The 22779-nt window shown below is 37.7% G+C and overlaps 1 protein-coding gene across 2 annotated transcripts in view; it reads right to left on the bottom strand.

Annotated features, from left to right (window-relative positions):
* Positions 1–1402: 1402 nt before the first annotated feature.
* MYO3B (myosin IIIB) overlaps positions 1403–22779 on the bottom strand; it is a 196826-nt gene continuing 175449 nt past the window's right edge. For both annotated transcript variants that reach the window (XM_068685651.1, XM_068685652.1), the window contains 3 exons: positions 4339–4445; positions 3918–3964; positions 1403–2605 (listed from right to left, as the gene is read on the bottom strand). In XM_068685651.1, the coding sequence (XP_068541752.1) occupies positions 2470–2605; positions 3918–3964; positions 4339–4445 (290 nt within the window). In that variant the 3' untranslated portion in view covers positions 1403–2469. The remainder of the gene's footprint in view (positions 2606–3917; positions 3965–4338; positions 4446–22779) is intronic.

The raw sequence follows: 22779 nt of genomic DNA, 5'->3' as shown, positions 1-22779 counted from the left end.
TATATTTTACCCTTTCTTGGTGATCAAAGAGTGCTTAAAATATGACACAAAATCTCTCTGAAGTCCATTTCTGATGACTGAGATTGGTACAATCTTAACAATCAGGAAGAAGAAAAAGAAGGACCTAAGGGATGTACCTAGGGAGTATTTGCATTTAGCTTGTGCTTACTATTTAATGTTCTGAAGCTGCTCTTGTTAACTCAGGCCCCATTCAGCAAAGCACTTAATCATATGCTGAAATCTCATTGATTTCAGTGGGACTTAGGTTTTGGTTTAAGTGCTTCACTGAATTATATATTATTTTTCACTTCCCATTGCTTCTTTATGAAATTAATACAACTACTCAGCATAATGTATTCAATGTAAGGTAAGCTTCTGGTTTTTGGACAAGTGATGTATTACCTAACTGGAAGCCTCACTACCATTTAACTGAAACAATTGATAAACTCTAACCATGCATAATAAGGATATGCATTGCACAAACAATAAAAATATATTTTCCCAAATAGTTTTCAAAAAGGAGGGATGGAACCACAAAGTATCAGTATTGCTAGAGCTCCCTATGATCTATGCCAGTATAAGAATAATAGTAAGTCATTTGAATCTTTTCAAAATAATGTCATTTTCCATCCAGATATGTTGCAGATTAATAGACCCGGAGAATTTATGTATTACGTAGGAAAGAAAAGTTGCACATTATTTTTTATGAAGTATCATAACTCTTTCTTGCTATATTTTCACCAAAAGTAAAGATACTGATCTGCATTCATGCATACGTGTAAATTGCCATTCATATTTGTATTGCATCTTCTAATATCATTAATTCATCAGCAGCTACTCACAAATTCTCAATTGTTTAAGGAGTCCTTAAATTTTAAAGACTCTAAAACCCACGCCCAGATGCACAGCAGAGGAGAATGAAGAGTGAACTGAAGGACTTCAATCTTTTGAAGGATTTTAACTTTTAGTTTCAACCTTTTGTTACATTTTGAGTGAAGAACGAATGAAGGATTGTTCCTCTTGGAACAACAGAACATTTCTGTGTTTATTAGTAGAGACAAAGCTTTTGCTGACTTATCTGTGTTGTTCCCTTTTCTACTTTCAAACCCTTTTCTGGCTTAGGGATGCTCTGACTAAATTTGTCTCTTGTTTCCAATGACATCTTTCTTTGTCCTGTGTCTGAAAAGATGAGGTCAGTGGATTTGGATAGCAAGAAATTCTTTAACTCGTAGAACAAGCGTGGACTGTACCTCCACGAGGAGGAAGGCTTGTTAGCATGGATCAGGGTAAATCCATTGGAGGGGAGATAAAAATAAGTGTTATAATTAAACCAATATGAAACACGGTCACATTTAGTCAACATTGTTTATCAAAACAAAATCAAAAAACATTTTGAGCAAAGTTATAAGGTGGTATACATACAAAGACTTTATTTCCAAAAGTTTTTGACAAGAGATTGTATGGAAAAGAAACAAAGAATTATCACAGATCAAAATTGTGGGTCAGAAACTAAAAGTAAAGATTAAGATGAAGCAGTCATTTTTCTGTCACAGAAAAAGTTTCCAGCAAAGTGTCTCAGTGTTCCATAGAAAGTTACATACTGTTTCACTAAGGATTTGGAAAGTAAGTGAAAAGTGAGTAGAAAAATTTACAGATAACGTTTTTGTGTGTTACATACAAGAAGGCAGTAGGAATCACTGAAGCCCAGGGATTAAGCCCAGGTTAAGAAAGAAATGAGATACTTGCATGGATAACAAGAATATCCAGTCCCAACGATGGTTTCAGTCACAAAGGCTATATAAAGCAGTCTGTGCAATCAACTAATGTTAGCTTTAAAATTGTTTTGCTTCTTACGTTTGAAATATTTTTCAAGTAAAACTTATGGTAAAGTAATATTTCACATGAAAAATATTTACGAGGCAAATTAAGACACACTTTTTATTTTAAATGATTTTACTCTGTTCATTTTTATAGTGTTAAAAGTCATACAATGCACAGAAAATTACAAAATATAGTGCTTTAATATCAATCTAATGAAATATTGAACATTTTCACTATGACCCCAAAAGACGGTTTTTAGTACAGCATTCTTTTAATCCAGATCAGTTCCTTGATCTTATTTGCCACACAGCAGTTGTGCCAGCACAACAGAAGGGATGGCACAGGGTGGAAACAGCAGCTGGGGGGAGCAGGGAAGAAGGGGCTGGAACTGCACAAAGTAACCATGCTGCTAAAGAAACATGTTGATTAACAACAGCAACGTGTACAGGTAGTGTTGTTCCCCTTTACTGGAATTATTTATGGAAATACAATTTAATATCTGCAAAACCATGTATAAATTGGTGAAACGAAGTTGCTAACTGAAATTGTATTTTTAAATATATTATATAATCATACACAAAGTTAATTAGAAGAGATTACCAGCATGAAAATACTCTTACCAGTATTAGTCAAAAAAGTGAGTGAAGCTCAGCTTTGAGCAAAAGACACTCCCCTTGGAGAAGAAGGAGATGTGGAACTGAGACAGCTGTCATCTTCAGGGATTGATTCAACAGCTGACAGTGATTTGTAATACTCATCCTCTCCATCAAGCACTTTGATTTGGCTTGAAAGAAAACAAACAACATTTATTAAGTTAAAAAATGAATTCTGTCAATATCTTCAGAAATTGAAACTTCTCTGTGGATGTGAGAATGAACACTGCTAAAAAAAAAAAAAAGAAAAAAAAAGTCTGAGATGATTTGATCAGAAAGACATAGTTTTTACATGTGCCGTTTACTTCGCTACTACTTTCTTATGTTTATATTCTGAATGGTTCTAAGGATCAGTGAAAGGCAATGTAGTCCTTCTTCTATGTGTATAGAATGACAGACCAACTGTTTGCCTCCGATGGCCATTTACATTTGAGCAATGTGGCTTTTTTGCCTATATATGTTCCATATATATGGTATGATTTTGGTAATATGTTTCAGCTGACAGTTTGCTGTGCATATGAACCAAAGATCACATCACCAATTTTGGGGTAAAGCCCTACTGACGTCAAGGGGCCTTCATTTTCCTGTGATGTTTGAATAGCACTGCAGTTCCATGTTAGTGATTTTGTTCCCTAAACAGGAAAACAGACTTTTTAATCTAGGGGAGAGAAATCAAATAAATCAAATTTTGCTCAGTCATGTAACATTTTGGGCTTTAACCTTGACCCTGCTATTCATACGCTCATATTCAGATGACCAATTTAAAAATGAGAAAATGATACAGAAAATTCTTGTAAACTTTTGGAGTAGATGCTTTTTGAAGACCCAGCATACACCGGTTCTCTCTGGTTCATGTGACCAGCCAGCAAAATGTTTTCAGAACTCTATAGTGGCCAGCTTGGCTTTTATGAATTGTTTTCAGTGATTTCTACCTATTGCCAGGAGGTAACTGTTCACGTGACAATGAAAAACTGACTCGGTCCAATGGAGAAGCAGCAACTCCCTCTTGGGCTGAGTGGCATGTCTGTCAGCTCTTAAAATATGCTCCCCCAGGAAGGCATACCACTGTGAGCGTGGTGTTGCAAAGCTGGTAGGGCTTCTGTCCATATTATAGGTTAGAGGACTTCAGTTTCAACACCTTTCATCTGGAACCATTCACTAGTACCAAATACATTTAAAAACATAAAGGTTTTCTTTTGTAGTCATAGTAGTACTCAGAGAAAGCTGGGGAACATATTTTGTTAGAATCAGTTCTAGTGTCTGCAGACAGCAGTACACACAAGTTTTACATTTGCTTCTGTAGAAAATGTCCAATGTCAATGCACAGAGATATGTTAATTGTTTATTTTTAGAAACCTCTCTAGAAAGTTTTGCATATTCTGTAATATCACAAAGGACTTCTTCTGTTTACAGTTGCTTAGAACTAAGAAGATAGATATTTACCCAAGTTTTCTTGGCTTCCTCTTGCTCCCTTGATATTCTAGAGTTCCCTGTGGAGAGGGCCAAGAACACACAGTCAAAGCAAAGCAGCAAGTCGTTAATTTTTAATTCAAAGTGATTTTGTGTTGAATGCAAGCAGATGCTGATAATATCAGAAGTCACAGCATAATTTTTTTGATCAAAGGGCTCAAGTGAGCCTGATGAAGCATGCATCTTGCTCGTCTTTGATAAACCACATCAATTATTCACCGTGAAGGCAGACATCCTGACATGAAAGCAACAGATAAAGAGCATAAGCACATGTTCAAGACGAGAGCAGAAGAACGTGGGGGTGGGGCTGGAGGGGCTGAAACAGGTATTAATAACAGAATTATTAACTGGAAACAAAGCCAGTAAAACAGCTTTATTGCCACTTTGAACTCACATTTAACTGGTTATAGTACATGTTGTCCTCAGGGCTATTCAGCATTTTGGGCTGCTGACATCGTCGACGAGGTGTTCTCAGCTTCTGTTCAAGACAGTTTTCTGAACCTACAGTAAGATAAGACAATTTAGTTTTAAGCTGTGCCAGGTGCTGTGAACATCTCAGCGTATTTTAGTCTGTAAACAGTCCTTTCTTCTGTCCTATTTGGTCCTGGATTTATTAGCAAGTCCTATTCAAAGCAAGCACACAGAAACTTGGGATCTTTGTTTTCCGTTTTGAAACTTAGTTCAAACACAAGTTTTTAGGCATAACTTCACTTTTACTTTTATAACATTTTTTAATTCTTCCATATATCTGTATCACACAGCTTCTTATTCCTTTCACTCTGTATCTTAGCATCTTCTGTTATCTGAGCAGGAAATTAGGTATATTGTGACCAGCTAGGGATATATCATTCAGCAGCAGCAAAAATGTTTTCCTATCGTAGACAGCAATACAGCCCTTTGACTGATGAGACTTACTCTATTATCACCATTTTTATTATATAAAAAGACTACGTTTTGACATGGCTTTCTGTTTAATCAGAGAAATCAGACCGGTTTGGGATTACGCTTTCTTAATATAATTCGTGATGCACTGTAGAGTAACAGTTGCTTGGAGTCATCTGGAAAGCAGAGTTTAAAGATGAAGGAAATATTTCAGAAGGGGAAGATTCTGAAAAGAAATAACAGCCTTTTTATTTTGTCTTTTTTTTTTTTTTCATGTTAAAGAAGAAAGACATTATGGTGTGCTGTACTTTGTTTTACCGGGCATTTTCTGTGGCACATCCTGTGGATTATCAGAACAACTACTTTCAGGATAAAACAGAAGCACTATTTACTAAAAGACAGTATGGTGGGTAAGGAAAGGTCATTAATTTTTCCAATAAGATTCCCAATGTCTTTGACTTTTCTGACATTTCCCTGTTAAAAATGACAGTATGAACAAAAAAAATTTTTTGTGGCACCAAAGGAAATATATAAATCTTACCACATTTGCACTCCATACTGCATGGGAAACTTGCTCTGATCCAAAGGGACAGAACAAAGATCAAGTAGCACATGAGTTCCTTTACACACTTCAAAACTGAAGTCAATATGGCTTGTGTGGGTGCAGGACTCTAATCTAACAAATCCATTTTTAAGATGTGGCCTTAACTAACAGGTAATGTTAAAAAGGAGGGTTATCATACACACAGGTTCACAGTCTGTAACTATTGTCTTTTTCTGCAGTTACTCAGGTGAGGTAGAGGACATGCTTGAACTTGGGCTTTTTCAGCCAAATGACTGACAGTTCTAGGAGATTTTCCCTCTTTCACTGTACTTTCTGCACAGTGAAATCTGCAATGTAGTTTTTTCACAGCGAGGGACTGCAGTGCCTGTATGGAGGGGAGCACTTGTTTTGTGCCAACCATCATCTTCCCTCACAACACCTAGGACGGATGGCAGGTTAAATGGCCATCAGGTTACTGACTGGAGAGCTAAAATTAAAATCTATTTTATAGAGAAAAGTTACATTTTTCTAGTAATACAAAATAAGCTTTAACTAATATTTTTGCATTGCTGCTAAATATGATGCCCAAATCTTCAATGCTTTATACTTCTCAAGTTCAGGAGACCTTTATATTTTTGCTCAAGAGATTGGCAGCTGAGCCTGAACCTTTGCTACATACCTGTATTGTATAAATCCAGACAAGGCAGAAGCTGTTCTGGAAAATACTGCATGAGAGTCTGGGGAAATTAGGTGCCCAAATACCGCCTGTGTCTTTGGAAAGTATTTTTCTGTAATATTTAGATACGATATTTTTTTACAGTTTATTTTTACAGTAATGTAATTCATGAATAACGCTCCAAAAGTCTTTTTTTGTTGTTGTTTTTTGTTTTTTTTTTTTTGTTTTTTTTTTTTTCAGTCTACCAAGAGGACAGTATGAATAAAGACTCAGGCCCTCGCAGTTTGCCAAAAGTAAGTATACAGCACACAAGTATTTAGAAGTTTTCAAACAGCACTATAACATGATGAGGTACTCTTTCTTCCTTTTACCCAAAATATTGTTGTGGCCTGATGTTATTTTTCAAAACATCTATGTGCATAGTCTTCATTTTTATAATGTCTTTTATTCATTAGGATTCTGAGACACTAATATTTTGTTCTAGCTTTTTATCCTGACGCTTAATTATTTCTGTATATTCCATGGGTGGTCTGCAGCTTGTGTCCAAAGGAAATACCCGTTCAGTGGGCCCATTTGTCTTAGTGTTTAGTAGCATACTACACGAACAGTACAAAATCTGGTAACATTTATCATAAACTACCATATCTGGAGAAAACTGTATTAACATGTGCTCAACACTCAGCAGTTGAACAGGCAGTTTAAACGGTGTTCTGAAATATTTAGCTTTGATGACAAACTTTAGGCCTCCAATAGGAAAAAAGTCACTTATTTTCAAACTAATAGCAGCAGCACCACTACCATTAACAGGGTGTTGTTTGTGTTGCACCCAAATTGTGCCAAGAGCCTCTGGCATGCCCAGACTCCTGGGCTTGCTACAAATTCAGAGACCAGATAAGAGAGTGCACACAGGCGCTTCCTTCAGGCTGTCCTTTAGCACCAGTTTTGAAGTAAGGTATTTGCCTCCCTTTGTCTGGAAGAAAACTTTTCTTCCAGGAAAGCAGAAATTCCTAATGTTATAGCTTCTTTATTGGTAAATCTTTTACTGCAGTGCAGAAATAAAACAGAGTAGGTAAAATTCCTTCTGCCCAGTGCATTACATCAGCTGATCCAGCCAGCACAGGGTAGACTGAGGCTCTGGGTGTCCTCCTCCTTTCCTCACTTGAACCCAGAGAGGCAGACACAAATGGGTGAGCAGGCTCATGTGGATGTTTCCCTAAAGCTACCATAAAATTGATGTTGCTCACAGTGAAAGGAATTAGAAACTGGCAGATGGGTAAATCTGTGAGAGTACAAAGTATTTGTGAGTAAACAAATGGATTGGGTTTCTATTTACTCCTCTGTTATGACTACTGGTCAACTTTTTGTTCTTCTGGCACATAAGAGCCCAAGTCAATATATCAGGACCTTGCAGTACTCAGACAGATTAAAAAGACGCATGTTTTCAACTAAATGTAAAATCAAACGTTTGAGTTACATTTTTCAGAACGAGGAGTTGTATAATGAGAAAATTACTTGGGAATCATCATGGATATTCAGGATATGAAGCAGACTGGGTGCAAAGCAGAAGGCTACTCAGCAGAAACAAGGAAACCATTTTATTGTTGGGTGCAGAATTATTTTAAAAAGGGGGCTGTAAACTGCAGAATGTTTTGAGAACAATTTGAGACCCTGAAAACCCACCTTACAGTGAGCAATTTGAAAAGTGTCCTATTTTGTTGTTTCAGAAGAAGGATAAGAGGAGTTTTGAAGCATTAAACACAATGGCAGTGGAGGGCTTTTCACCTTTTTCCATGACATCTCTTGATTTGGAGATGATTATCACATTTTTTATGCCATATCTTATTTACATGACTTTTCTGTTTAAAAATCCATCCTTTCAACAAACAGTTTTTTTTCTTTTTTTTTTTTCTTTTTTTTTCCAGAGCTGCACAAGCTGATGAACAGTAAGATTTAACAAAAGTCTTCAAAACGTTCTTTAGCAATGACACAAAGACTTTTGCACCTAGTATTTGGGCCCTGACCAGTACTTACAAAACAGCATTTGAAAAAATGTTTCTTTCTAATGAATTCCCATGAGGGGCATGACTCAGAGAAAAATCTCATGTTAGTTGTCCTGTCTGTCCTGCTCATCTTGGTATTGAAAACTTGTAGACCGACACTGGGCATGCTTTTCAGAGGAAATGCAAATCACCAGATTGTGTTCTCCACAATCAAGCTGGGATCTTCTTCAAATATTCATGATTAAGTCCTTATTCCAAAACCCCATCGATGCTGATAACTTTGCCAAACACTGCTAATTTTTCCTATATGGTAAATTTTGCAGAGACAATGGTGATGAGGCAGCTACAACTGCATTTGGAACTTGTAAAATCCACTGATGTGAGTCAGACTGATTTAAGGTTGGTGCAGCACAGGGAGGGCACTAAACTGGATGACGTCATACTTTTAGCAAGGAATGCACCGAAGGGATCTTTGCCAACACATCAGTAATACAAAGCAGGCTGCATTGCTGACTCCCTTGGTGAAGGGCCTCCATCCACTACCACACATATTGAAGAGTGGAGCTGAGTACTCATTTTCCTTCTGAAGCCATTTATCCAAAGCAACTTTGGAAGGGATTAGTCTTTTATCTTTATGTTACAGGTGAATACAAACATAACATTACAGAAAGGGAAGTCCTTCTCTAATTACTCAAATGCAGGAAGATACATTTTATGAGGAGAAAGGGCAGCCTGGTAAAGGAAAAGTAATGGGGCCATACTTCTTATTAAAAGAGTAAGCAAAAGCAAATAAAGTAGATAAATCAGTATGACCAAGAAAAATAGTAAGCATGTGTCTGATTTCCAATCTATAATATCAGATGAAACATGAAAGTGCAACCCTTAATTATAAGCAAATACTAGCACAGGCTCATGGGATCTCATCATAACATCTCAAGGTCTACATTCATGAAAATTTAAGCAATGTTTAAAATCATGTTAATTTGTTCTTTGTTTGTTTCTTTTCCTGCCAGTCTAATTTATTCCAAAAGACTTTGGTTCTCAAGCCTGGATATATTGATCATGCCTATGTAAAGCATTGTTATAGCCTGGGGAGAAGACTTTTGTGGAAAAAACTTGTCTTTGTTCTCCTTTGATAATTTATATGTATTTTGATGTTTTCAAGCTTTTCCAGTTTTGAATCATTTTTTAAGGCAGCAAGTTAACTTCACTTTTTCTCTTGAAGTCTTGGGCAAATACAGAAATGACCTCACAGACAATTATAATATGCATCCTCCTCCTGGACTGGATGCTAAGTGGGTAATTATGTGCAGCATGCTGATTTCAAGGAACAGTTATATTTTCTTCTGTGCCATACAAGTCTATTCAAGCAGAGGACTCGAGGGGCTAGTGATTCTGGCTCCCCTCATATCAGTGTTAAATGGGAGTGACTGAACGTCATTTATGCAGTAAAAAATGCTGTAAGTGAACTGGGCTTTGTGATCTTAATTACTTCAGCTTGATTTTTAAAGAAGAGAGATTTACAAAGGGCACATACTGCTGTCTGGCCATGAGCATTCACACAAACACGTCTTCTTCCTTTTCTCATCCCCATGATTCTCCACCACTTCCACAAATTTGCATCATACCATAAGTGCAACAGGGGAGGAAAATGAAAAACTTGCCCAGGAAGCAGAGTGAATACTCAGGCAGTTAGCCCCCACTGAGCTCCTCCTGCACCTGCCTGACTGCCATACTAAAACCAGCCAACGTAGCACTTTCTTGCACACTCCTGAACTGCAGCCAGTCTGACTGTAGTATAAGCATGCACCAGGAGACACCAGACCCACATCACAGGGTATTTGTACTCTGCCTGTTAAATGCAACCTGTTATAAGTGTGTCAGAAACAAGGGCAGGATAATGGCTGCAACAGTCTTCCCAGACCAAGTGCTGTAGAATTATCTCATAGCTTCACTCTTGGGACTAATGCAGTTATCAGGTCTATGCTGTACACTATAAGTATTAAATATATTACGGTAGTTCCCACACCAAAAAGATGCTGGAGGCTCATGGAAAATAAGCACTGCCTCTGGCAGATTTTAATCTCAATACAGGAGAAACCCAACAGACAACAATATGGGGTAGGAGAGAATAAAAAGTAGGACTACTTGGTGACTTAAGCAACTATGTCTCTGATATCTTTGTGGTTTTCCTTCTGAGGTCAGAGAAAGAGGAAAGAGAACACTACAGCAAGAACAAACACAGCAAAAAGGTGGAAAATAAAACAATCAAGTAAGATACTGAGTAACTATGGAATAGAAGAAAAGGAAATAGCCATTAATGGTGCAGCAGTAGAACCTAACTAAGTTCTGGCATCAGAAGATTTGATTAATCTAAGAACATCAGGAGCCTGGAGACATATTGGCATATTTAATGCTATTAACAATTGTAATTCTCTCCAGGATACTTCATGCTTACCCAGCAGTAACTTCAGTATGTTCCATAAGGCATCCATTCTGTTGGTATAGTGAGATTTGGTATGACTGGGAACCATTCTTGCCACCAAATTCACTTACTCTTCCGCTACAGAAGAGTGTCCAAGAATATTTATAGGGGCTGGGGTTCTTCATGCCGCTAGTGACAAGCAAGCATGGAAAGAACAATAAATCAGATGTTCTTTGATGAGTTAGAAGGCCTCAGCCCTTGCTTACTCACAAAATATCTTACTAGAACTTCACTCAAGTGTTTCTAAGGGAAAAGAGTTTAACAATTTACATATATATATGTATACATATATTAAAATGCTTATAAAGAGAGATTAATTCTTAGCAAATCATGCAATTCCCATGCACTCAAAGCTCTTACTTGGGTTCAGTAGGTAAGAATAATAAGCTAGATTTAATTATTTTCAGTGTCAAGTGCTTTGCAGTGTAAGTTGATAGCTCCAAATGTAGTTACTAGATTCACTGAAAACAGAATCTGGAGGGGTAAAAAGTCCTATGACAGAAAGATTTAAAATAAAAATCAAGCTTCATGATCACCTCGGATCCCCCACACAACTGTGGTGAACTAGAATTCTGTTTATTCAGATGGAGTGTGTTCATAGTGCCAAGAGCCATAGACTGCTAGGGAAATTAGTGTAGCCTCTTTGATGTCATGTGCATCCCAGAATCTGTAACACACTGCTAAAACTGTGAGCATAGCCTTTTGTTTATAACCCTAAACAGAACCATTTGAATACACACATTGAAAGAACTCATAACAGGAGCGATGCATTTTCTTCTACCCAGTGATTCATTACTTACGGCTTCGTTTTGGATACTGCAGTTCTATGCAAAGACATATGCTTTAGATCATAAAGCACACTAAGCAAATCATAAGTTCTTCAAGATGGTATGTAAAGGCTGTTTTTGCATCTGTTTGTTGCCAAAGACCCAGATGATACTGTAATTAGAACAACAAATATTTTATGTGAAATCAATCATTTAGCTGTCTCTGAACCCTGAAACAATGTCTTTTAGATACACTTTGTTGGGAAACAAGATCCATAAATAGTTAGAATCTTGGCTTTTGTTGTTTTTTCCCCTTCTGACACAATTCTGATCCTTCACTATTTGTCAGTTCTTTCAGTTTCTATTGTGAGTGACTTAACTATTGATGGAAAAGGCAGAGATTAAACAAAGCATGCTGAAGAACTAACTGCCAGTGACTAGCACGGATGAGATTCAAACGTGTCAGTAAACAGCGTGCTTCTACAAATTTGGTCCTGGAGACATCCTCCTACACTCATTGAATATACACAACCTCTCATATGCCCAGCATGTAATAACATCTAATGGTGGGTTCCAGAGGTGAGGCAACTGGTCAACTAACCAGTCAAAGCCAAAGAGGTTTACACAGGCACAACTTTAACTTTAGAAAAAAAAAAAAAAAGCAAACATGCCAAACCATCCTGAATGACACAAGCTAGTTCTGGACAATGAAGAAAAGTTAACTGATGATTATTTTTCTTCTCCTCCTTAAAGAAGACACAAGGCAGTTGTAGGAGCTGCTTTTCGGTTAGTTCTTTTCTGAAGAGACAGTTACTGATGAAAAACAGGACATTTCAGGTATGTTGGAATTACTACATATCACAGCATATTTCATGGTTTTAGCAGCGCTGCTTGATCCAGTAACCACCAGGTGATAAGAAATAGCTATCTCACTTTACCATGTGAAGTAAGTGATGCCTCTCTTGCTCTCTGAGTGATGTTGTAAATCAATATGAGTAACTGAAGAAATTCACAGGGGAAAAACCTACTGAAAACAATTAAATACAAAGAGATCATTTCTGGATCGGGAAATCCCTGAGCCACAAACCATGCTAGGCTGGGCAAATCTCTCTGCTTGTCCTACTTTTGTACTATATTCCACGCTTTTGCTCTTGGTTATTGTCAGAGAGAAAATTAGGCTAAACATACTTGGATTAGATTGGAAATACTCTGTTAGGTTTTTGTTTGTGATGCTGCTAGCATTCAAACAACCAGGAAAGAAACTCACTCAAAATAAATCCACGCAGCCCAAATCCCCAAGAGACACCTGAATCCGAGGTTGAGGTAACACCTCACGAGATCCATACCAGAGTCTTCAATGTAAAGATGATTTCAAAGTTAACTTTAACCGCTCATGGCAGGAATGTAGTACAATGCATGCTTTTTCTATTGCACTGCACCAGATTAGCCTGAGTTTCTAGAAGGCAGAAGTAGAAATCCCACACAAAGAGGAATACAAAAGAAAGCCAGGCATTCTTGAATTCTCTGGATATGCTTATTTTCCCTTTCTGTAAGTGCTAGTCCGAGGTACTAGTTTTGAAGGACAGACACCAGGAAACCTACACAGGCACTGTGCACCCAAAGGGCTGCTATGATACAAGCTTTTCCCATCAGCAATGTATCATAGTTGAGACTCAGTCTGTTGGTGCAGTTTATTTAGTGAAGTTAAGAAAATAGGAATGGAAAGAACCTCAGGTATTTCTCATACCTCAGGAGGTATGAGAAATTTTCAAAATTGCTCAGTAACAAAAGATCCTTATAAATATCCTCAGAAATATAGCATCAACAATGGAAATATTTTTGTATAATACGACAATGGCTATTATTTCAAATAAGAATTAGGATGATGATTTAGTCATTCTGATTGATTAAATAGCTTTGGAAATGTTAAAATATCATGATAGGATCATCAATTTCAGAGATATTCTATAAAATACGGTTGGACTTGCTAATGCACAAGTTTTTAAACTGCATATTATGGATCTCTCAAGAGCTATCGTGTGCTAATATGCCTCAGAAAACTCACTGGACACTTGGCACTGGTTCATCTTGTGGATTCCAGCTAAGAAAAGCAAAGCATATGGGGAAAAAGATGAATCCAACATAAAAAGTAAACACTGTGATTAACTTTTAAAAATAAAAAGTCAAAACATTCAGTACATTAGAGACGAGTAACAAATCACAAATACCTTTCTAATACTGCTTCTCTACAAGGCCAATTGCTGAAGCTGCCAAAAATGCATCACACAAATATAGGGAGCTGGTCTCTGCAATCAAAAGTAGGGCAGGAGGCAATCTGTAAGTTCATAACTCTGTTAAAATTTTGCTCATAGTGGGCATGTGTTTCAGAGTTGCTGTCCTAGCATAGATGCTTTTAAAGGTAATTCCTCACCTTCTTCCAAACTGAAATAATAGCATTTTTATCCCATATCCTCAGAGATTAAGCCACTTGATTGACTTTGAATTCTGGACACACAGGAAATTTGTATTAATTTAGCATAATGATGAGGCGCAATAAAGGCTCTGTGGAACCACAACAGCATGGTCTCTAAGGTTTTGTTCGTTACAGAAACACAATTTGCATATCTAAAGGCTAGAAACCATGGGTCCATATTGATACAACTAGTATCTCAAATTTGAGTGTAGCAGATTCAGCATATATTTCAAAGAATAAATGGTAGAAGACCAAGATAAAACTCTCAGTAGATTTCTTCATTAAGTTGTTTTTTTTTTTTTTTTTTTCTGAATTCAAGGTAGTTGGCAGCAGTAACTTTTAAAGGAAGTATTAAAGAAAGCTTGACTGAAAGCAAAAATACCACTAGTTAGGTATCTGCTTTCTAGTGTTGCTACAGGGACTTGGTCTGACATTTGTAAATGCTGGAAGTGAAGAAGGCATTGGCTGGATAAAGGGAACTAATGCCGCTGACCTATGTGTTACAGCGATCTATTCCTTTAAGGGGGTTTTAATTGCTACAGGGATTCCTAACATTAGACCTACGATTATTGGTGACTCACAAGTGAACTATAAATCAAACGCAGGCCAGTAAATTCCTAGGAAGCATTTCGAAAGAGAAACTGAAGAACTATGATCTAAATATTCAGTCAATAACAGAGTTAGAAAGTAAGTAGGACTTGAGAAAACAAAACAAAACAAACAACAACAACCACGACCCTTCAGGCTTTAAAGACATCTGTGTACTATGTGAAACAGCACCTAGATTTTTTTCTCCTTCCAAATCTAAATCAGTAACCATTTACTGGTAACTTAAGCTATGAATCTATGCTATGGTAGAATGCTAGACACATTTAAAAACAAGAAGTCATTATGTCAAGACTTTGAAGCAGTGAGGTGTAGCTCATTAACTTGTACCCAGAAAAGGCAGGTGGGAGCTTCCAGTAGTATGAAAGTGCTTTCAGAAAACAGAAAAGAGGTTTAAAGAATACTGAGGGAGCTCTGTGCAGAGTTTCAACACTGGGATGTTCAATTCTGCTAAAGCAATTTAAAGCCGTGTATTTCATGATACTCAGCCACACCATCTGCAGTAAGAGAGGGGAGTGAACACAACGTGTCTGCACTTTTCATCCAGTGCTACCTGAAAGCATTTAAAAGAAACTTTGGCAAAAAACTTCAGCTCATAGGAGCAGAGGAAGACATACACGTGTGCATATACAAACAGAGCGAGTTGACTTTCTGATAGTACAGTGACTTGCTTATGTGACAATATGTTTTGTTCTGAAATTACATTTCTTGACAGGGCACAGCTTGCTGTAGTATGTCAGCTCACTGTAATATATTCCCCTCTGAACACAGCCTTTGTACTTGAGTATCGCTTATTTTAAATTGGTAAATTCTACAGAATTAGTTGGAGTTTTGATTTTTCTCATAAATATATGTCTAGTTCTGGTGACTTTGATGACATTTTACTTCTCCGAGCATAATAAACCCTTCTTTACCAAAGTGAATGGTGATTTTAGGGTTCAAACTGAAGTACTACAAAGGTGGCTTTTTAAAATGTTACAGCTTACCCATTCTAGAAAAAAAGGCTCCTTCATGGTGTCTCAGTATAGAAACACATAGTTTTTTGTCACCCCAGAAAATACAGACCAAATGATTTCAGGAATTTATTTGGGAAGTAAATTTGGGTATGTTTTCCATCCCCTAACTACTTGATTTTTTTTTCAGTCCCTTTCTTATAATTCTGTACTACATTCTTGGCTAGTAATAGAGTAATATATCCCTAATGAATAGCTCGAGATACAGTAACATCAAATTCTGTTTGTGTCCTGACCCTGTACTTGGGTTTGCTCATACTTGAGCAAGCAAAGTTTGAATTAACACTTTACTAGTTACGGCGCAATAATGCCTTGTATGAATGGTCTACAAAGGACCACGAAGAGCTGCAACATGAATAAACTAGCACATTGCAAGCGTACCTGTGGCTGTGCAATGCCACTTCTCATTTATCTGTCATTTGTACCTGAGCAGTACGACCATACTTTCTTCTATAACATATCCTGATAACATATCCTGCTTCTCAGTAGGACTAATTAGCTTACGCACAGCACTGCACTCATCCAGCTATACTGCCTCCAGGGTCTGATTCACAACTAGCTTGAGCAGCTTTGCAAAGTACTGGCATGCACAGTGTCAATATACCACATGCTTATAGTATGGCTTATTTTATATTAACTTTCCCATGGAGACAAAACCTAAAAATCAGCTTTAACTCTGTGAACAGGTTCATTGAAATCTGCTGTTGAAGTAATGCTTCAACAATAATGACAATATCCTGTCCCCAGCAGAAAGGCTCGTGTCCTGAAAATGCTAACACTGATGCACATGTCCACCACTAGAATTAGTTCCTCTGAAGTTAGCCCCAGCAAGAAGCATATGAATACAAGGGAAAAAATGGAAAGTACCACAAAGTCACACTGATAATAATAATTTAGAGAAATATGATTAAAATGGAACTCTATAATAGAATTTTAAACTGACCCCTTTAGAAAGGACTGTCTTAATTATTTTGATTATTAAAAAGCCCTATGAAGTAAAAAGTTAGGGGCAGAGAGACATAAGAATTCCTTTTCATTTGTAGAAGATATAATAAATTTAAAAATTCCAGCACTCTTTCTACCAACACAATACTTGAATTAACTCATGAAGCAGTTTAAACTCAGTGATAATTTAGTCATTCGCTTTCTACAAATGCTCAAAAACATGTAGGAGTACTTAGGCTAATCTCTGATGAAAATTCCATATGTTATATTCTTCAATAAAATAAGCACAAGAATAACTTTTGGTTTCATGGAAAGTATCATTTCCACATGTAGCTGATCGGCATTGTCTAAATTAAATGAATATGAAGCTGGTGGATGGACAGAGGCAAACTGAAGATAATCAGCAACATTTACGTTTTCCAACAAGGTACAACACACAAATCACTTCAAAGAACCCCTACAAAATTATAATTAAAAAAAAAATACAATATAGTGAAAAGCAAAGAAATATGACTTGTGGACTGTAAGTTATAGTTCATTGTTTGCTTTCACAAGGTAGAATGGCAGGAAATTATCTCCCTCTCGTCACGCATTTCATTTTTGATTAGGTGATTTTGCATTATTTGTAACTTCAAAAAGCAGCCACAAAAATATGAGGTGCCAAAGACATTTTTTTGTTCTCTGAAGATGCAATTTTCTAGAATAAAACTGTCTATAACACCACGTACTGCAAAACAAGATTTTCAGTTTTTACTGCAGTCACTTATGCCAGCAATCTACATGAAGTCAATGCATTATGCATAATGCATAATGATAGGACCAATTGTCTTTAAAATAAAAGTTATTATTTAAAGACATATTTTTACTACTATCAACCAATAACACACATTTGTTTGAAACAGATTATTGTTCTGTCAACATTATGTTCATTATGTGTCACCATTTTGTTCAGAAGAATCCATGATATAAAAAGGGCTGGATTATTTATACAGAATCATGTATCTTTCTTTTTATTGCTACAATATATAGTAGAGGTTACACTTATGCTTTTTCTTCATTTTTATTTTATTTTATTTATTTTTTTTCTGTTCTGTATCTCTGCTGTTAGGATTTCACTTGGACAGTTTATGCAGAGATAGCCAGCTGGTCAAAGAGGTGCTTCTCCTGCCATATTTAGCCTTGGGGCCCCAAGGTAGGCTGCAAGCAGGCAGGCTGCACAGAGAGAAGGAGCCTGTACCACTTACCACTTGACAGTGCCAGCAAAGGACTAACGTCCTCACCACACCTGTCCTTTCTATTTACCTCACTCCTGCTGATAGACAGGACTACGATATCTGTCTGTTCATATAGAGAACTTGCAACATCAGCCTTGAGAGGAATGAATTTCCCAGTCATCTCTGCTGAAGTGTTAAATTCAGATGTCTAATGATGATATTTTAAACTTCATCGTTACTTTTGTCACTGGAGCTCAACACCCACAGGTGAAGGATAGTGAGTTAGTTACCTTACAAAGAGCTGCATGATTTATTGCTCATTTTACGCAAGAAACAGTAGCAGCCTGTGCCACTACGCAAGGAACACTTGAGTCCTCATCACTAGCTGTGAATCTGGGCCCACAGAAAGGAGACTGAGCCCATCAGAGTTCATCCTTGTGATGAACACCGTGGTAGGAGAGTGATCAAAGGGAACAATGAGGTGAAAGAGCACACCTAGTTACCTTTTCAAGTTTGATTTGTGAATGCGGAAAATAGTCAGAAGTAAATGTTTTACGTGCTGTCACGAATCACTTAACTGAAGAGGAGCAAAATCTTGTACTTCATGTAAAACCATAGGGACCAAAACAGTAATCCTGCCTGCAACTGGGTTTTTCTTCTACTTTTAAAGAACGTTGGGTATTTTTGTTTGGAGTTACTCATGTTTAAAGAGAGACCTGTATGGTAACATTACATGACATGCTGAGCTGCGTGTTGCAGCATACGATGCTGGTTTTCACCTTTCAGACAGCGTAACAGTTCTCATTCACTGGGTATAGCTTACGGCAGCCTGGGGATAAGAAGTGCACTGTTGCTGCCAAGTGTAACTAAGATGGCATCCAGCCGTATTTCTAACATTTACTAAAGACCCAAACTATGGCAATTTAACTTGGTATCCATAAGAAAAATGTAATTATTGTCCATACTCAACAAGAAGTCAGTTAGTAACACCACAAGTGTTTTTTTTAATGGTATCCAAAAGTCTCTTCTAAATTACCAGCATTTGAACACGAGAAACTATTACAGTAGAGTACAAAGTCAATAAAACGATCTCACTAGACTTGGCAACAAGCATAAGCAGTTTTATCTTTAAAAATAGCCTAATGCTTAGTAGTATAACCTCCAAATTAAGTTTAATGGGTGAAAATGATTAAAGATTTCTGCAAGGTGTTCCTGCTTCTTGGCCATTAGCATGTCACATCAGGATAATTTAAATCTCCTTTCAGTTCTGGGTACTTGAGATCACAGCTCTCCTTATTTCGAAAGGGGAGGGATTTCCACCGCTGTAGAAGAGAAGCATTCCAGTCAAAACTCTTCAGCAAGTGCTGTGGCCAGACAACTGTAACCGCACCCGAGTTAGAAGTTAGTCAGGCTTCCTTCTTATTCATGTATTTCTTTGCTAATACTAGAATTTTAGAGCAACAGAAACTTTTTTGTGTGAATTCAGGTCATATTAGCTAACAGTTTCAGCTGAAATTACATGAAAAAACTTCAGAGATGTTGAAACAATTCATTCTGGCATCTCAAAAACAAAACATTTTGATTTTGTCACAAGGGGACTCCCTTCCCAAAACAGAGGAGGTAGTGCTGCCACCCCTGATATCTAAAAACTCAGTGATTAGGCCATGTTCTTAGGTTGTGAAAGATGTAGCTTCAAACACCTCCTTTAACAGATTTGGTACAGGGACTTGAACCCAAACATCAAGCTTCTCAGGAGAGTAACCTAACTGCTGGGCTAGAAAATATTCTTAGGTAGGTTTTTCTCAGCCTCATTTGTTGAAAGTGTCCCACTTTGCATAAAGTACTTAAATATTCATTGAAACGGAGATTGAAAGCCAGGTGCTGGCCTGCTTTTCCTCTGACTGCTCAAATTACCACAATCTTAAGTCATTCACATGCTCTCTGTTTCTGTGGCCTACTTACAATTTAGTGTACATTCCACCAATGGGAGAAAGGGGAGAAAGAAAAATGCTTTCTTCTCCAAACTTCTACATCTGCCTTTGGCATAGCCCAGGCCAGTAAAACTACGGATTGGTCAAAGTTTTGTAACTTACCTTCAGAAGGACAGTAGTATGGAAGGTAAGAAATGATCATTTTCCAACACGTAAAGTAGTTAAAAATAAAGCAGTTATATGACAAGAAACACTATTATTTAAAGGAGAAAGAAGTGAGACATCTGCATCTATTTGTATCCAGTGTTTATCCCTATTGGCACAATTAATAAAAGCTATGCATAAATCACATGAAGTTCATTAAATCCACTGGCTCCGGCTGCTGACTAATTGGTAAATACACACTTGATAAAAATGTAAAATGTATGCCAACTCCACATTTTAAAACTGGTTTCTAGTTAAGATGTCTCTGCTTCCCAGTTGCTTTTCCAACAGAGCTTGATTTTCATGGTTATTGGTCTTAGAGAAACAATGGTGCTGAGAACTGTGCCAAAACATCTTCGGCTCTAGAGGAGGAAAACAAAAAGGCAGCTCTATTGAGTTTACGGAGACCGAAGAGCTAGCTATTCTGTGTCCAGATTAATTTTCTGATGTAGCAGTGTGTCTAAGGCCTGCTGAAGTCAGCTGTGAATATTTCAGCAGAATCTTTCAGGCACTTCAAATCCTTTGTGAAGGTAGCCTTTAGCACTTACTTCTGCAATGTTGCACTCAACTAGTGCTACATGAAGGTATCATTGCTCAATGAAACTTTGAGTGAGTTAAATCTGCCAAATTGTATTAGATTACAATTTGAGGAACTATACAGGCCTATGCCTGGAGCAGACAGAGTCTGACACTGCTGGAATTACACACAAATGAAAACTACTTATGAAAAAATTGATGGCTGCATGATTGGCTGTGTCTGGAGCCATCTACCTCAACGCATCCCTTCGTGCATCTCCACTCTCAGGCAGTGTGAATGAAGCCTTTGTACCTCTCAGCCCACTATACCCTGCTTTCAGAGGAGCCATGAGGAAAAGAGGCCAGCATCCAGCCAGCCACAGATTTTTTTAGATAGGGAGCTCAGCAAAAGGCTTTAATACTTAAAATGTCTTTTAACGGATCTGTGGAAAGCCCCATCTGAAGGGTCTCTTCTTGCCACCATCACTGATGGCTCTGATTGTGGAAGGCCTGCCTGACATCAAACAATCCCAGATGCAGAGGGGCCTTGGGAGCTAGCCCAGCGCTTTGTCTGGGCCCAACCTCAAGTTTTCTGTATTTACATTTTTTTCCAAAACATGATTTAGAACAGATGTTACTGGACACCACAGCTCTCCTCCAGGGTTCGGGCAGAAAAATCACAGCAGAAGAGGGAGATACAGAGCTGCTCAAGTTATATTACAAGGGGATATTGATCTGTACTGCAAAGAGGGGGCAAATTCTGTCCATCTCCAACTTCAGTTTAATTAGACCCATGTGCAAACATCCTTGCTGGCTTCCTTCTAGTAAGGCTCAAACAAAACACTTGGTTTGATTGTGAACAGCCTTATAACCAAGTGGACTATTTTAGGTTAGGGATGGTTTAGGACCATCTCTGCTTGTATTCTCTGTCCCTGACACTGACTTTGACAGTGCCTGAACAACATATTCAAAGCACTTGCCTCAAACCACACTTATGGTGTGCATGTTTAAAACAAAGGATGAAATAATGTTGACAAACAGTATTACGAAATTGATACAGCTTTAATAGTGGCTTAAAGAAAGAAATGGGAATAAGAAACTCCCTTCTTCTCTAGACAATGGGTGGTGAAATGAGCTGTCCGCAATGGAGGGAAAAAGCTCAAAAAGAAACATTTGGAAACAATACAATGACATATGGTCCCATATGCTGAATCTATAATGCTTCCTAATTCCTTCAGGGTAAAATTCACCCTTTTCCTGAACAAATTCCAAGTAGCTGGGATTTGCCTATGAGGACTGAAGGAGAGAATAAAATTTGACCTCTATACGCATACAGACAAGACACATGGCTGTGAAGCAGCTTCTCTGCAATTGCCATCTTACCCACTGATTGAAGCACCACTCAAATTCTTTCCACCCTTTTGTGGGTATTTATAATTGCTGATGCACAGGCTCATGTGCATCATGAATGCTTCCCCTGTAAAGTGCTCCCCAGTGCAGAGGATGTGCTCAGCTTTCTGAATCAAGGTGGTACAACAGATTATCTGGAGTTGCTTTAAAATCTTATACAGAAAGCTGCATGTCAGTGCCAATAAGGCATGCTCACGACACTGTTTTGAATGAGTTTTGTCCTGGGTATTATCTGAGCTGACTCTGAGGTTCTACTTTGCTACTTTAGCTGCCCAACTGGCTCAGCTCAAGAATGCTGTACCAAGAAAGCTGATCTACAGCAAATATGGGAGCCTAGCGAGAAGACCTCTAAACATGAGGTACTGCATAACCCAGGCTTTGAGGAAGATTCTTTACTATATTAAGATGCCTCTTCAGACAGAGTTGAAGCTGTTGGGAGAGTGAGCACCTTACCTTACAAGCGAATTGGAGTCATAACCCTAAGGAAAGAGAGGGACCTTCCTATGGAATTAGTTTCTACTCTATAAGAAGCATCTTCTAAAACTAGCTCTACTCATTTGGGTTCAACTCTACGTAGGAGAATTCCATTAGCTTTTTTTATTTTTCTTCTGTAAGGCAGTTATGAAACCATCCTGGAGATGGATATGATGGGGGATTTAGATCTCTGATTCCCCCACTAAAAACAGCTAAGACCTTTTGAGCCCGTATGCAGATTAAGAAGTATTTGACTCAGTTTCTCCACCTGAAGGACAGGGACAAAGGCTATATGGACAAAAACTAAAAAATACAAGGAAGGATGCAGAGAAAGTTTAGGTCCAGAACAACTATAAACTCCCAGAATAAACTTCTGCCAAATAAGTTTCTAGAAGGCACTAAGCTTACCTTAATGCTGAGTTTTAATACTTGAGATAGAGCCAACAGTACATTGTAAACATACCTAACACAGGTACTACACATGCTATGCTACATGAATGAAAAGATTCTTTGGGAAATTCTCCTATCCTGAAGAGAAGAAATTATTATCCCTCTTCCAAATTAAAACAATCAGTTACCACTTGTCCTGCCCTGGTTCTGAAAAGGGCAATGGAGGCTTCTCCTTGGCTACTAGAAACCTTTCAAAAGCTAAACCAAGATGTGGCTGAGAAATGAATGGTATGGGGAGGGAAGGA

This window comes from Anas acuta, chromosome 6, assembly GCF_963932015.1.
Source record: "Anas acuta chromosome 6, bAnaAcu1.1, whole genome shotgun sequence".
Classification (NCBI taxonomy): Eukaryota; Metazoa; Chordata; class Aves; order Anseriformes; family Anatidae; genus Anas; species Anas acuta.
This window is presented reverse-complemented; position numbering and strand designations above follow the sequence as displayed.